The sequence below is a fragment of the Aptenodytes forsteri genome, unplaced genomic scaffold (assembly GCF_000699145.1).
Source record: "Aptenodytes forsteri isolate BGI_AS27 unplaced genomic scaffold, ASM69914v1 Scaffold206, whole genome shotgun sequence".
NCBI lineage: Eukaryota > Metazoa > Chordata > Aves > Sphenisciformes > Spheniscidae > Aptenodytes > Aptenodytes forsteri.
The window spans coordinates 1493576-1510400 of record NW_008794544.1 but is presented as its reverse complement, the minus strand read 5'-3'; the positions used below and the strand labels follow the sequence as shown (position 1 = coordinate 1510400).

Sequence of the window (16825 nt, the reverse complement as noted above, 5' to 3'; positions counted from 1 at the left end):
AAGAGGTCTCAGAGGCCATGGTAGAGAAAAATATGTAAAGGAGAAGGCAGACAGTTTCTAAAATATGTCTGGTTTACCCCATCTTATGTATTTTGTCCACTATAGCATAAAATAATACTCACAAGTCCTGGTAAAAGTGTTTCATGGCAAATGCAGGTCATTCTTTGGGATCTGCATGAGGGGATGAAACAACATAAATAATAAGGTAACACATCATTTTGAGTGTTTGGACCTCATCAATTCATGTGCGCTTCTTGAAACAGTCCAACGCTTACCCTATGGAAACCTGTTTAAGTCACACACAAGGAATTGCACAGAATTCAATACTTGTTGTCAAACTGAATAAGTGTTTTACTTTGTGAAGAATTAACTTTGCCTCTCAAAAACCAGATGTGGATCTGCAAAATTACTTAAGGATAAGTTTATTTCCTTTTCTTTCCCATTAATCACAATCTGATTTACTTAATTTACTTAAACTTGGACTATTTTCATGGATTCTTAAAAGAGAATGGATTATAATTAAATGGCTGGGGCATTCTGAGCATATATGGAATCCTTTAACTGGATATCACTAGTAAGTGCTGCAAATGTTTTGTATTACGTTAGCATTTAATTGGTTTTGATCATTCATATTTTCATCCCTGAGAGAATATGGAATGAATTTTTGGTGTTGAAACATCATCTCCGTTTTTATTATTCTAAAGAAAAACTGATGGTGCTATAACAGTCACAAATAAATATATCCTGAAAGTAAAATCTTTTTAGTTATAGATTTAAACCTTTGTATTTTGACCATACTTTAAAAAACCACAATTTAAAATTAACTGTAAACTTCATAGAAAAGGACAAAACAACACTTAAGAGGTGTGGTCATTCATTTGATCTTTGCACAGCTAATCAGGGTCAGGGATCTGACCTCCATATTGACTAATACCAACAGAAATTTGTTCCACAATGTCAGTAAATGTTGAATGAGGCTCCAAACAGGTCACTCAAAATCTCATAGTTGAAAAGCTGAGTCATTGTAAAAAGGAAACATTTAGAGTCACTTGAGTAAATAAGAAAAAGCACATACTATGGCCCTTCAGACAACATCCTCTTTTTATCTAGATACCATGGCATAATTTTCCCTAAAATGGAAAGTACGTTGCTGTTGATGTGGAACTGTGGCAACCATTCATTCATTCATCACGTATATCCAAATAGTACCTGTATCTGACTGCAAACTGAAAAAAGCAATATCAGCAAAGGAAATACTGTCTTTGGCTTCCTACAAAGGAAGAAAAATTTACCTGGTTAAGTACCTGTGACCCCGTGTGGGACTCAGCTCAGGAGCTGCATCTCTCCATTCTCTGACACAGATGAACTTTCTGGTTGGGCTACCTTCCTACCTTCCTGCTTGCCAGAGCTCTCGTGAATTTATCAGTCCTCATTGTATTAATGAATCCATCAGAATAGTAGGTTTGGTACAAGACATACAAACAATAACAGACTCTACATCTCAATAAAGTACCTAAGCAGTGGCATCTATTAAGAGTAAGTCCTCATGTGCTGGATGCAGGCAACACTGGTCTCATGTTGACAGCAAGAAGAAATGCATGGAGGGGCTTGCCTGCTTTACTGTAACTCCCAGTCACAAACCAACCTATCCTCAAAGTAGAAAGTCAGGCCACAGCCCTATCTAATTCTCCCATCATGTTAAGTGCTAAGCCTAAAGTCAAGGACATGTTGTATAGGTTGTAGTTAGGCATCTGTGAAGATGACTGCAAAGATTACTTTTATCTATTTTAATCCACCCCAAAGAGGAGTTTCTTTATCAGCCCTTTTGGAGAGAGATGTAAATGATAGTACCTTTATGCTCACTTGATTTAATGATACATGGTTTTGGGCCTGCTCCCAGTGGCCCATCGCACAGAACATTTGAGGGAACCAGAAGAAACTGCTAGGAGTAGGAGAGCTCAGTAGTGATCCCACGTCATTTAAGATTATTTAGGATTCTGGCAGGATACCCCAAGTGAACACAGCACCATGTAGGAGCCGAATGAGGGAAGAACCCGGTTCATTCCAGTGTTAAAAAATGGTTGACCTTTCAGCAAATCCACTGGTAGTTGTATGTACCAGAGCAGGCCTGAAGTAAAGATAACAACAAATGATGCCTGGTGATGACAGCTAAAACCAGAGTCCTAAAACATTTATCTGCTGAACAGAGCCAAGCAAATCCTGAGCTTGTGCCTCTGATCAAAGGCCACCAAGAAAGAGCTGCAGCATTCCTTGGCACATTCAGGAGGTCCCATGGCTATTTTTGACAGCTACCATGTGGTGGCCAGCCAATATATTCTGCAGATGGGCAGATGATCACATCTTGTTGACAAAGAGCTTTAAGAGATGTACTCTCTTAAAGAGATCCACAGTATTTCCAAGCTCTCTCCCAGACAGTAGCATCCCAGCACAGGGTGAGCTGCGACAAAGTGTCCAGCAGGTGATGGGGCACTTCAGCTCACTTCTCAAAAGATAATGCAGAGCTCATGGTGCTCTTTTAACCAATTCAGGGGAGACCTCAAAGTCACCCATACACCCAGAGGAAGGATCATGTCAAGGCCATGAAGGTGCCTTTGTCCAGATGAAGTCTGTTTCTGGGCACAGACGTGCTGTTTTGCAGTGTGTCTCAGGCAACCAGCGCAAACATAAATCTGTTCAAATTTGAGGGGTGTTTTACACAGAGCTGAAGCCCCTTTGAGTAACACTCTTCTGTCAGCAGAAAATAAATCGTGTGGATATTACACCGACTGAGCATCCCTATTAGCATTTTCAAACACAATGTCACGTAGGAGGATGCCAGAGAAGTAGTGAGAAAACAAAAGAGACTGCAAGCCAGGGTCTTGTAAGTCTCCAGTGGAAATGGTTTTCATGTCAAATGACATGTGTCAAACATGAGTCACTGCTGCCATTGCTCCCTACCCAGAAGAGGGAAATGTATACTCTGTGGTCAAGGCAGAGCAGGACAGGATGATAGATATTATGCAGTTTGACTCCAGTGCAAATGAGCTGTTAGGGTTTAATAAAGGTATCTCTCTATAATGCATATTACATTTCCATAGCACTCCATGAAAGGACTGGAAATAGAGCCTTCCAGCCAGTGTGAGTTCACCAACGTTTCAGTGACAGAAAGCAATACTCTTGGAAAGCTCTCCTGAACCGCTGCCCGCATTTGGTAACTCTGGTGACTAATACGAAGCTGTTGTTTTAAAAACGGCATTGGAACAAGAAAACTGTAGTTCTGCTTCATTTTCCTCCCTGATTATGTGCCAAGTGGCAGTGATGACTGACAGTTTGATGCAAAGAAAAGTTTAGGTTGGGGTGTTATTATTTAGACATAAAAAAGACAAAGCACCTGCAAAAGTATGTACACATAAAACACGTCTTTTCTTTTTGAGAACATGGTCTTATATAAAGGGGGCTGCTAAAACTAAGAGCAAAGTGGGCCAATCCTCAGCCATTGCAGTATTTTGAGCAAAGCTCCAGCAGCTCACCAATGCCAAGAAACTGGCCTATTGTCTGCCTTTCAACCCCACTTCGTTGTGAGATTCGTCTTCAGTTTACCCAAGTTTAGTGTACCTCAGTAGCTCAGTCAACAGAGGGAAGTAGATGACAAACATTCCCTCCCAGAAGTGTGGGCTTACTTTCTGGCAGCTTAGCGACATGAGAGCTGTCGCTGATGCAAATCCTTCAGCCAGCACCGCTGTGCTTTGCCATCAGGCTTCCTCTCTAGTCAAGGCATCACTGCCTCTTAAAAGTCAAAGTGACATGGTTCGTTTTCGATACCAGCAGTGTACGTGGTTTGAATCATATCTCATTTCTTCAAAGATTTGCCCAGAATGAAGCATCTGTTAGGAAAAAAATTGTAACGCTGATCCTTCCTTGCTCATCTGGACACCTTAGAGGCATGCGTGTCATTAAGGTCACACTGTGTCATCCCTTCCATGTGATGCGCAGGCTGGGTTATCTCTGAGATTATAGGAGGAAGTTCAGGGGCCAGGAGGGAGGATTTGCAGTGATGCCCGCAAGTGCTGTTACTTTTTAGGTATGCTTGTATGGGAGCCTGCAGGACTCGGACAGTTCAGTGTGCCCACCGCATTTCACTTTTCAGACTGGGCTTCTCCATTACTATTTTCTTATTTTTTAATAACAGTTAATTCAAACCTATTAATAGTGACTATTTCAACAGAGCATAAACACAACCCCTCATCTGGAATAGACATTTGCAGGAGTGTGACACTCGCTCCAAAGAGATGCCAGTACAGCTCCAGAGCAGAAAGGTATTTTCTGACACTAGATTATTTTCTGTAAGGGATCTCTCGGTCCTCAGTGGCACCGAAATTATTATTTTGCAGTTTTGACCACGTAACACTTGATCCCACAGGTCTCAGGAAGAAAGGGCACTCTTGGACTGCAACAGGGATTTCATGCCCATGAAGACAGCAGGGTGAAACTTAATTATTACCCATCGTGCCAAGCCTCTGCACAGGTTTTTTGTTTGTTTGTTTTGGGTTTTTTGAAGGAAATCCTCCTTCTCTTGTGCCCTACATGTTAGAACTGAGCCCAGCCACAGTTGCTGGCTTTAGAGGGACAGGAAGGAAAGCCAAGGAGAGTCAGTCCACTGCGCCCCAACCTGCAAAAAGCCACAGAGACGTCAGGAGACAATACATACTATAAAGTCCTCTGCTGGAACAAAAGCACCCTCATTGCACTCTCGTTCTCTTTTAAATCAACAGAGTTGTAAAAGTTATTTCTATAGGCGCCTATTTTCTCTCTCTCATAAAATTGTATGAAAGCGTTTCCCAAACAGCCACATCACTATTGTGCAGCCAACGCCCCCGCCCCAAATGGCGCTCCTCCGCTCCCATGGGCCACACCACTGAATACAGCAATTGCTCTGCTGCCTCACAACCTTCCTCCTCTGTCTTGTGAAAGTCAGAGCATAAACCAAAATTGTTCCAGAGACACTAGTCTGTAATGTGTTTTCTGTACACTCCCTAAGAAGAGACATAACTGGCATATTTTTGTATGTCCTTGAGAAAAGAGTTTTCCTTCCTGCTCTAAAGAGATAGTGTTTCTTTCCTTATGGAGGATCCCTAAACAAGCCTCCTGACCAAATTACAATTTTTTTTCTGACATCATCATGAGGAGACCACTTGCCCAAGGTTATAAGGGCTTCTTGTTCATTTCTTGAACAGGTTCTTGCCGTCACTCCAAGGTACAGATTGACCATTTGAAGCAACTGAGCCATGTGTAGGCACAGATGCTTTGCTGAAGCATCCAGTTGTTTATTTAGTGCTACACATTTGTGACTGTTCCTGGTATCAGGCAGTAAAACTAGAGAGGCAACAGAAGGAAAACAAGTAATTAGAGGGAAAAAATCTACTACGGTACTGCTTATGCCCAGGGAAGACTGTAAGAGCACAGCTGTGTCTGCAGCAAGTCAGGTTCTGGGCCACCTTGTGCAAAAGAAGCAATGTTTTATTGCCAGCTTGTCATCCAGGTAATTATGTTCATTTCATTAATAGAGGCAACTTCATTCAGAATAAAGGTCCAGCCCAACTGATGGTGATCCTACCTCTCGTGTCCAGGTTACTGATGAGTCACGCAGTGTTGGTAACCACCGTGACATTTCTGGCAAATGAGGAGGATTGAGGGGAGTATCCTCTCCCTTCACACACAAGCCTTTCCTCAACCTTAACCTCTTTCCACAGTCCCAACCAGTTTCCTTTCATGCCTTTAACTCCTCCCAAAGCTGCACTCTGACTGCAAATTTTCACCTCCTAGACGTTTTTATCACTGCAAGATTTTCCACTGGAATCCCTGCTTGCACTTCCCTGTGTCCCTACCATGACCCAGCACCACACTGGCAATCTGTGCCATCTCAACAGAGCCTTCAGCTGTGCATCCCCCTCCATCACCCCCACGCAGAGCTCCTCGAACGGATACTTTTCTCCCCCTTAAACCCACTCTTCTCTAGGTCTGGTCCACATGAAGACCACATGTGGCCACCACTTATCCCTCCCAGTTGAAGGGGTCTAAGTAGCAAATCCAAGACCTTCAGCCCCGCTGATGAACCATGTGCTTGATGATCTGAGACATCGTAAGGGAAGCTGTGCCTTCAAATAATTTATTTAAGACCTAGTACATTATACACAAAAGACTGTGTTAAAAATACAATGTTGAGTTGTGAAGTCAAACACACAAAAACACATCTAAGGGGAGTATTAATTTTGCCTAAGAAATCTGTTTCATTCCAACCACTGGCTGGATTTTCTTTCATCAGGGAGTAGTGAAGGGGTCTAGTTGTTGCTGAAATAGTTGAATGTGTTAGGAGACTTTGGAGTGTGAAATACACTCCTACAGTTAAGGGTACTGAACGGTACTGTGGGAACTGGATTCTTTTTTTTTTTGCTTCTATTTACATAAAAATGTGGGAGATTAGGAAAAGGTTTCCTAAAGGTTCTCACTGCTCCTCACTGCCTGAAACACTGACATGGGAAGTAGCTCAGTCTGATGTGAAGAAGTACTCACCCTCTCTGGCTTCCAGAAAGTCAAGAGCAGCTGTGCTTTGAATCCAGGAACTGCTGCAGAAGTCCTGAAGAAAAAAACCAGCCCAGTTTGAAACACCTCAGCCAAGCATCTCAATCAACTATTTGATTTTCAACTTTCTGAGTCCCAACTCCCTACCCAGAACGTAGTGCTACACCTCCATGGGACACTGCAAATATCACTTAACTTTGGGGAAGCGAATGTAATAGTGTTGAGACTGAAAAGCCCTGGGGATAGGGAGAAGGAGGCTTATTAATAAAAACTTCCTCTTTAGAGTCAGGCTTCAACATAAAAGGGGTCTCAACTTTTCCCCTGTACCCTACCCACTCCCCTAGAATACATGTCATTCTGCAGCTTCTGCGATCTTGGAACAAAGTGGGACTAGATGCTGGATACAAGTTCTGTATACAAATATATCTTCATCATCTCTCACTGCCCTATAGGATTAACAGCACTGTTGCAACAGTTCTGCTAGTACAAACGAGTGAGGAGCAGACACCGTCACCAAAAAATTAAATCTGAGGTGGCACTAGCCCCTGGCAAAGTCTCCTCTAGTGTTTTTCAGTCAGTCAGACATAGTTGTTAAAGGAACCTTGTTTGGGATGTGTCAAATACAATCTCATAAAAATCTCCTTTCTGATGGGAGTTTTGGGTTATAAAAGTTAATGCAATGAAGATAGCTGAGCTGAACAGGCTGTTTCCCAATAGACTCTGGTATAAAAAGTATTTCATTATATAAAGCTTGAATCACAGCTTTCTCAGCAACTGTTTGGTACAGACTGGGTTTCTATCTCACGCAAGGCAATGAAAATAGTATGGAGGAAAGGCTTCACTTCCTAGCAGAGGAACTGGCAATAAGAAGGGATTTTGAACCTTTTTTTTTTTTTTTTGCATTAGAAAGTATACAGCCAAAATGAAAGCTAAAGAATAATTTCATTATTGCTCCCTCTTTGCTTAAAAAATGCTTGAAGTCAGACTGTCTGGCTAGCACATTATAAGGATATTGATGTTGTTAAAAAGGAAAAAAAAAACAGCAAAGCAGGGATTTTTCTACCCAGAAACCTGATGCGTCACTCCTTCAGCTTTGTCCCTGGGGGCAGACCATGGGAATTCCCAGTCTTGGGCCCCTGTGGCTCTCAGCCAGCCCTGCCATTGAAGCTGTGCTTTCAGCCTGGGATGTTGCTGTGCTGCAGGGGCGGAAAATGAGGCTTCAGTCTGTTAACTGGCAGGATGAGGTCAGGCCTGAGGGGGCTGTGTAAAGAGTCCTGCAGACCTCTGTCAGCACCATGAAGAAGCAGGGAGCCTTCTTACTGCCCAGAGAGGAGATAAAAATTAGACAAACGTTGTCTAAAACAACAACCCAAAGATTTTTAAAGCCCCATGACAGATTTTGCTTTAACGTCTTTCAGTGAGTACCTTGACTCATTGAGGGCTCTCGCAGCTTTGTGGCTGGTTGGGCCGAGGTGGGGGGTATGTGGGATTTCAATCCTCTCTTTTGAAACAGGCACGGATTTAACAGGTGAGGGGGTGACAACCATTGAGCTTTAGATCTACAATCACACCTCTCGGTGTGCTCGTTTGATTTGATGCTCCAAAACTTGGGACATGGCTGTGGCCACGTGGCAGTTCAGCCCCTGGCTTCAGGTGGGGGCTGCACCTGCCCCTTGCTCAGCCGATACTGGCTTATGTGGTGGAAGAGGTCTGTGCAGCTGGACCTGAAGTACAGAGGGCCAGATCTCAGATACCTAATGGAAGGGAAGGGTTTGTCTTCAAAAGAGCTGCTCTTTCTGCTTGCATGGCCCTTACAACACACCTCTGACTAACACCTTACCCCTCCCTGCCCACACCGACTTAATGGGTATTTGGTTTTGTCCAACAGGCATGTGCACCATTCACATCTCCACCTATACCAATTCTTAACAGGGTAAAGTTTAATCATTATTATTCCTGGTGCTATTTTTGGGAAGAAAAAGAGTAATTTTGTCATTGCGTGCTCCAGAAAACATGAAAGTCTCTAAGGAGCCCAAACTTCCTGTTACCAATGCCTTCAACTTTGCCCCACCTTTGGGAAGCACAGGCAGCTCGTGAAAGAATGTCATCCACTCTAACAATTGATTTTCTTATGTACAATAACGTCAGGCCTTTTAAATAAAAGGCTGACCCGTCTCCTTCTAAAATAATTCGTCTGTTTTATGGAGTGTTGTTCTGATTATATACAATTCCCACAAGAAGGGAAGTACCTTTAAAATAAGGACTATTCAGTACTAGTACAGGATTTCCTCTTGTTGTTGATAATTTCCTCTTAACAGAAAACGCAATGAATCCCAGAGAAATTCAAAGGGGCAATCTACAGACAGTTAGGCATCTACATTATACAGGGAACATTGTTCAATCAAATTGATGTTTTCCTGATGAAGTAAAAAATAGATCTACCTGCTGTGTAGCATGTAAGGGTTCCTACAGCACAGACTTCAGTTCCCTTTGCTACATTTTTAATCCCTATCCAATCCCACAAACTTTTACGTAACCATCGCTGAACAACAACAGATGACAATTATTCTCATTTCATCTTTTGATATTGAAATTCAGCCTCTGAAATGGCCTCACTGTTAAAGAAGACTGGCTTGGTGATAATAAGAAGCAGTATTACCACGTTATTACCTGCACTATCAATAGCATATATATAATATGAAGCAAGTTAGCAACTCTGCATTCTCTCTACCAGATGTTCCTTATCTCAGAAGCGGGCTTCATATTCTCTTTCACTAGAAGAGCTAGTTTTCCACTACTGGTCTGAGCATGCACCTGCCCTGCTCACCTGATGGCGAAGGACACCTCATACCTACATAGATGGCTAACACATGCCCAAAACCACCATACCAAAATCCAGGAGCTAAGCAGCTGCACCAGCAGCCGGGTGGTAGCTGCTGATAAAGGCTGAGCGATTTGTGGAAACGGCTGCCAGTCATTAGGAGCTCCTATCAGTTATCCTGATATTTCAAATTCTCTGTCAAGTTGGGTCACAAGCCCCCTCTCGTGCACGGACCATGCTTTAATTCCTTGACCTCCTTACACTCACTTGACCAGATTGTACAAATGCTATCAGTAAATTATGCTGTGATGCATTCTTATAGCCGGCAGTAGTCCATCTGAGCCCTGGTTCCTCCCTAGCCACTGAGATGACCCATCAAATTCGATGAAGACATTCACACACATTTGTTACAGCACCTTACTGGTTTTAAATTACGTGCCTCAGTCTTCATATGTTGCTCATCAGATTCTGGCTTACTGAGCAAAACTATGAATACTAAGAGTATTACCTTCCCCACTCTGAATCCTTTGCATACTTGCATGCAGCTTATTTTGTCATCTGACATCACTTATTTCCATATCTTTGCAACAGGCAATGCAAACAATGCAACTCTTCATTCATCTGTTCACAGCCTCAGTTTTCCTCCGATCCTGCACATCAGCCTTCCTTCCTGCTCTCTCTCTGCCATTCTCTCACAGAGCTGTTCCACCAACTTTTCTACTCCCAACATCCTTTCTTCTGTGAAAGCAACACAAAACAGAGAAATGCACGTACCGTCAGTGTTTAACCTGTTACTACTGCCTGTGCCTAGATTTTACAGCTTACCTTGGAGAAAGACAAGCCACCTGGAAAGTTCCAAGAAGCCTTTCCAATGCAGAGAGAAGAGAGTGGTCTGCAGAGGTCTCCCTGTGCCGAGGCTGCCCCAACGAGCAGCAGTGCAGAAGATGCGCAGAACTGGCTCCAGCTACCCCTCCCTTCCTTTCCAGGAGGCTTCACCTGAAGAAAGCGGCCTGGTAAAAGGCTCTGAAAAGGTCCAAGCAATGTAATGTGGTTAAGGGCTCTGTAAGCAGGGCAGAATGCCCCTGGTGCTCAGCTGTTTTGCACACTTAGATAAGCCCATCCTGCATTATACAGCTGTGTTACATGATCTATTGAAGAAAAAAGAAAAAACAGCTGGAAGAGAACCTCTCTCTATGAACTTTGCTCTGCTGGGAAGGCTTGGGCAGGCTGCACACAGCACGGGTCAAAGCGAGGCGGTTTGGTCCACTCCTTCAAGCTGCATGAATAATTAGTAGAATTTGCTAGAGAAAAAATTGCGTGGGACTAGCTGGAATAAGAGAGAACAACATATAATACCCAAGCACTTCCTTAATAAAAGCTTTCACCAAATGAACGCTTCAGACTCCCAAAAGACACCTTCAAGTACCTGTATCTTACTAGGCATTGGCATTTCAATATTTATTACTGCAGTCAAGCTACTATATTGCAAGCATGAGTCAATGCCTGCATCTTCTGGCTCCAGAAGAAAGGGACTGTTCTGATTTTTATTTATAAGCTGGGCAAGTGGAGAGAGAGGCATTCAGTTACAGGCAAAGCACACACTGCTCTACGAGGCCGGGTGGGCTGGTTAATACATGGACACATTCGTGCCTTAGCATCCTGAGGCACAAGTACCACAACCCATCTCTGCAACCTTTCATGTAAGGCCTCAGAAAAGGGCTTTGTAAATCATTTTTGTTGCCTTCCAGCGCAAAGCCCATGACCTCCACATTATTCATTAAGACTTCCAGCTCCGTGTAGAGTATGTTACGATCCAAACTGGCAGTTTCTGGCAAGAAGCGCTTGTGAATATGCACACAATATAAAACAGGAAGAAGGATTTCAGTTTATCTGTGCTCACTTGGGCTTGTCTGTTGCGTGGAAAAAAAAACTGGCAGGCTTCCCACCACTATGCAATAGTCTAGGAAGGCTCCTGTCACCTGGGGACTCACATGCTGATGTGTGAGTGAAGAGAGCAGTAGCCAGGATTCATGGGGTTTTTAGCATGATCCTAATAAACTCTGTCATGCTACTAGTGTTAAGACGGGAGCGCTGAACAGAAACTGTCTTAAGAACTACTGACAGCTTCTTTCCAAAAGCTAAAAAATGTCACTTTCATGAGCTATTCCTTTATGCCAAAGCACAGAACGGATTTCCAAAGGTTTGTATCTGGTTTTATGCAGCATTTACCAGCCTCTTAAATTTATTCTGCACTCAAATCCAGCTTCCTTGATAAAGGAAGATAATATTAGCTTATATGAAATACCACATCATCTTACATCCCACACAAAGCTTTAGCCTGAGGATTTCCGGACAGACACAGTTCATCCAAAGCAATTGAAGGTAGTCGGGGGGTCATGGGATCAAGTCACACATGCATTTCCTTTCTCCTCCAGCATCCCTCTGGTTGAGCTTGTGCTCCTAAATTGCTCTTTTGCAATAGGGTAAACAAGTAAATGTTTTGGGCTCGGGGGATACCTGTTGTCTATAGAAGGAAGCTGATTTTGCCTTTCTCAGTTTGTCTTTAGAAACCTAGCATCTCATAGGAAAGAAAAATAGCGGACCATCTCAGAACTGTAGTTTTTGAGAAACAGCAGCATTTGTCATTCATATAGAAAATTTCCAGCTACCACTGTCTCTTGATGAAAGGAGAACAAGCACTGCCATCCCTTTTTCACAGCTGACAAAACAGATACGGATTAAGTGATTGCCCAGCATGATTTACTAAGTTAGCAGCACAAGTGGTAATACAGCCCAGGTAATACATGCTTTTCCCATTTGAATTACTATTTTTTGTGAGTTCCTAGAATTCGTTCATCTCTTTCTATGATAACAATCAGTAGATTTTGAGTCTCTAAAAATTAATATAGACTTACTGCAAAAGTTGAATAAAATTAGTACTTTTCATTAATACCTTTGCCATTGGTAATGGAAAGAGAAGACAGTGGATAGAGGCAAACACCAGCAGCTAAACTTTTATTGCACTCTCTGCTTCTGAAGTCCATTCAAGAGTAGGACAGTGGGACAAAAATAATTATAGGGGTCTTTCTACACAAAAGAGCCAGCTATTTAGAGGCAGGCAAAGTCATTTGAATGTCAATGAAATAACCATTAAAAGGCTGAGAAGCATTGCCATTTATTAAAAGATCTAAAGAATAGTTGCCTGCAGTATAGCAATCTTCTAGGTAGGAGTTGTTAATTTGGTATAAAAACCTACTAGGGACAGGGCAAAGCATAATTAAACAGGAGACAATGCACACTGTGAAAAGGAAACTGGATTTGGAATTTTATAGCCTCTTACTTCATGTTTCTACATGAAATACTATGCTCTATAATCTCTCCTTAATAACACCTATGTATTTCTAGCTCCCACAGTGTTTTCGTTTCATTTCTAGCACTGGTCTCCTACAGCCTAGGGAGGAAGGTAAAACAAGGTTACGCACTTGAATGCCCTCCCACTCTTTCCAGCCTCACGGCAATCCTTCTTCCGAGAAAGCCTCTCATCAATGCCACTCCTTAATTGGCCTGAGAGCCCCTCTTTAAACAAAGCTCTCGTCTCCCACAGGGCCGAGCACTTTCTGCTATGCTGGCAGAGCTAAATCCAGACAAGGATGTGCCATTTACCAAGACAAGTGTACTACAAATTCAAATGTACAGGAAAGAAGCGAGGTACTTCCAGGAGAAGTTGTTGATGTGCTGCAGGTAGAGATTTGCAGGTAGGAGGGACAGCATCTGGAGAAAACCTTCTATCTACGTGTAAGCCTGTCAGGTTGTTACTTCAAGACAAAGTGTAAGACGGTAGTAATACCGCTCAGTAACAAATACAGATCAGTCGGAGACCTTGGGTAGACACTGCACTCATGCACTGAATGTGAGCTAAACCAGACTGTTAGGTACAAAGCTTTGTTACAGAGCTATAGGGCAGATAAAGACTTCATGAGTTAGACGGGAAAGGACTCCGCATTTTCTAAAGATGATCACTTTTTAATATTAATACAAATCAGTAAGAATATTCAGGTGCAGTGCAGCTTTCACCTCTTCTTTAGCAGTAACCCTGGTCTCTTCGCCGTCCACCCACACACTGCCGGGCAAGTAGAAGTGACACACAAAACGTATTCTAAATTTTCATCCCCTCGACTGTTATTCTGTGGCACCGCGGTTCTTTATGTGCTCAGCTAGTGTAGCTGAGTATACCACAATATTTGAGAAAAAAGCAAACACAAATGCCCACAGCAAGACTAAACAGCAATTGTTCGACATCTCCCGTGATACCCAGAGGCATAGAATGCTCCCCTGATACGTATCAGACAAACGTGTCATTTAAAATACTTTGTTCTTTCTCCTTTATTTAGCCACAACACAAATACAAGAGCAGTCAAACCCCGTCCAGTGGAACTCACTAGATAAACCTGTTTGGATTAAGATTCTCATGAAATCAGCCAAAATATACATGTACACGCACACACTCTCACGCACACAAGAATGCAGCAGAGACCTTACAAAATGAGGAGTGGCACTGAACTGCACCTAAAACGCAACAGAAAAAAATCAACCGGTTAGGATACATCTGTTAAGCAACGAGGCTGTGCACTGAACGGGTTCCCACTGTACCATTCCATCGGCTATTTCAATCAGCATCATTCGTTTCAGGTGCAAATTTGAAGCTCACAGAAACAGCCTGATCTCAGTTACCCAAGAATATGGGGTAATAGAACAATTACTCCACTGTAACTCAAAGCAGAATCTGGCCCTAGGAAATGAATATGCATATGACCGGCTCCGGCTGGAAGACTATTGCAGGTGACACCTTTTTTTCCCCTTCACTTTCCCAGCAACTAAACCCATCACCAAAACAGTGCGTAATTTGGCTTTTGCACCCTCCCCACTCTAGAGTTTGCTCTAAAGCACATACTGCTCCTTTTGGTGGAAGAAATAGCATAGTGATTCTGTGATGCGAGTAAATGTCCACTAGGGACTAGAATAAGACCACCAAATATACCAAACCACTGCAGAAGAAATAGAAATTGGGCTGTTAGATAAAGCTGGTCAAGCTTGTCCATCTGATTTGTCAACGCTTTGTTCAGAAATATAAGACTCAAATATAGTTTACAAAAAGAGTAATTCTTTATAGAACATCTCAATGTCAAAATACTAACAAAAACACAGCTTGTTAATGCTGAGAAGAGTGGTCTTGGAAAAATTAAAAACTAAACTAGGCCATTGCTAACAATAACAGGTGATATCTCTTCACAAAAAGGCGGTCTGATGTACTCAGGAAAAATGAGACATTTGAAACAAACTGTTTACAAAAGTGATTTAAATGCTCAGCACAGATCTAGCACAAGTGTTAACAACCACTATTGTAATTTTATTTTTGGACAACTTCAGCAACTATTTTAAAAAAAAATTGCTAATACAAAAATGTAGAAAACAAAAAGAAAAATCCAAAGAGACAGTTTTTAGACAAACTTAGTTAAGGTGAAGCTGTACCTTTGTCCCAGTTATTAAGAACTTCAACTTTAAGCGTGGCATAACCCAGCTCAGCTAGGTTTGTAGGCTTCCCCACCCTTACTAAAGAGTTAGTTCTTAGAAGGCTCCAATCTCAGTCCCCCAGGGTCTGTATGGTTTGCCAAGAGTTGCTGACTGCGTCGGTGCAGATGGGCTCAGCACGTTGGGGGACAGCAGATGGAAGGAGCCAAACGAAAAGGGGAACGCAGACAGAGATGCCATGGAGGAGAGAAGAGGAGGAGACAGTTTGGTAGTAGATGTGACCACGGGAAGCACTGGTCCAACGCTGCCATTTGGGGGCACTCTGAGTGAGGAAGTTTCAGCATGTGGGGCGCCAATTCTGGTCTGGTGATGTGGGTCTGTGGAAGATGCTGTAGTACTGGTATTACCGTGCCCGCTTTGAGCCAGCAGCAACGGATGAGATATGTGAGGGTGATGTCCAAAGGCACTGCCCCAAGGAATGTGTCCAATGCCAGTGTGTGCGCTACTTGCTGCTTCCCGTTGAGAGGCGTAGTTATTGAGATGAGACACAAGTCGAACTCGCAGAGGATCGGAGGCGTCCAGACCCTCTATAATACTAAGGTATCGAGCAACTTCAGCCAGGCACTCTCGAAACCCTAGACTCCGATAGTCCATAGCCAAAGCATGAGCATCAAAATAACCTAAGAGAAAAGAACAAAGAATGCTGTTTTCTAGTCATTGACTACATGTAGCCTCCCCACTCCACCCTCCCCTATAAGCATATTTCACTTGGATGTGGTTAGTATTCCCAACCATAGATGAGCTGCCAAGCTCCTTTTTTTTTCCTTTTTCTTTTTTTGTCTAACAAGCTTTTCTTTTATATCTGTGCTGTGGTGCTGCAAGTCCCAAGACCAGTCACAGACTGCCATTTTTAATCTGAAATTGCACACTGCCACTGGAGGAAAGTACTTTTGTTCACATCTCCCCAGTGCAAGCGAAACCACAGCGCAATGAAATTCATTAGAAACACAAGTCCTAACTTATCAGAGGGGACTTCTGCAGGCAACATACTTTTTTCCTAAAAGCGCATTTCACCATTTTTGCTAATTCTCTTCATTACTCATTTCATCCTGTATTTTTTTCTAGTTTCTGTTCTGAACTTTCAGAAAGTTAGAGAAACAAACATTTAACAACGACAAAAACTTTGTGTTTTCCAAGTTGCCAAAAGCTGATTCACTTCGCAGAGCTGACACATTGCTAGAGAGACTTGTAATCACTCTCCCCTAGAACAACCTGGAGCTAGCACTGTAAAATGTTTCAGTGCTAGCGATGCTGCAAATCTTGTCAAGTAGAAGAAAGTCCCAAATTCCTGACGAAACATGAGAGTTTCCATTCACTTTCTCCAAGCACCCCCGCAGCACACTGCACACCAAATGCTTGGGCGCGCACTCCTCTCACAGCAGCCTCTCCACAGAACTGCTGACCCACTGTCAGGCACGAAACTTTACCTTTCCCTCCTGCTGTATGCAGCATTTTCAGATGATCGACAGTCATCTGCAGAATCTCTGCTTTTTCCAGCTTGGCTGATCCCTAGGAGAGAAGGGGAAGCACGAAACTTTTTAAGCAGAACCAGAGACGTTAAAGAGGGGCGACTCTTCCTCCCGGGGGCAGGGGGGAGGCAGCGCGGAGGGTCACTGGGCGCTACCTGCTTCTCAAAGGCGCTGGGCACCAGCCTCCTCAGCTCAGACAGGCTGTTGTTGATGCGATCGCGGCGGCGCTTCTCGATGATCTAGGGCAGAAAGCGGAGGGTCAGGGGGCAGGCGGGCCGGGGCTGAGGGGAGCCGCGGCCGGCCGGCGGGCACTCACCCCTCGGCGCCTCTTCCTGGCCAGGATCTGCGAGGTGGTGGAGGGAGACAT

General features: G+C 43.3%; 1 protein-coding gene across 1 annotated transcript; it reads right to left on the bottom strand.

The window, feature by feature from the left end:
• Positions 1-14541: 14541 nt before the first annotated feature.
• Positions 14542-16825, bottom strand: HEY1 (hes related family bHLH transcription factor with YRPW motif 1). The gene is made up of 4 exons (XM_009272385.1): positions 16775-16825; positions 16614-16697; positions 16417-16498; positions 14542-15609 (listed from the first exon to the last, which is right to left on the bottom strand). Exons 1-4 carry the CDS (start codon positions 16823-16825, stop codon positions 15026-15028), a joined length of 801 nt encoding a protein of 266 aa, XP_009270660.1. The 3' UTR covers positions 14542-15025.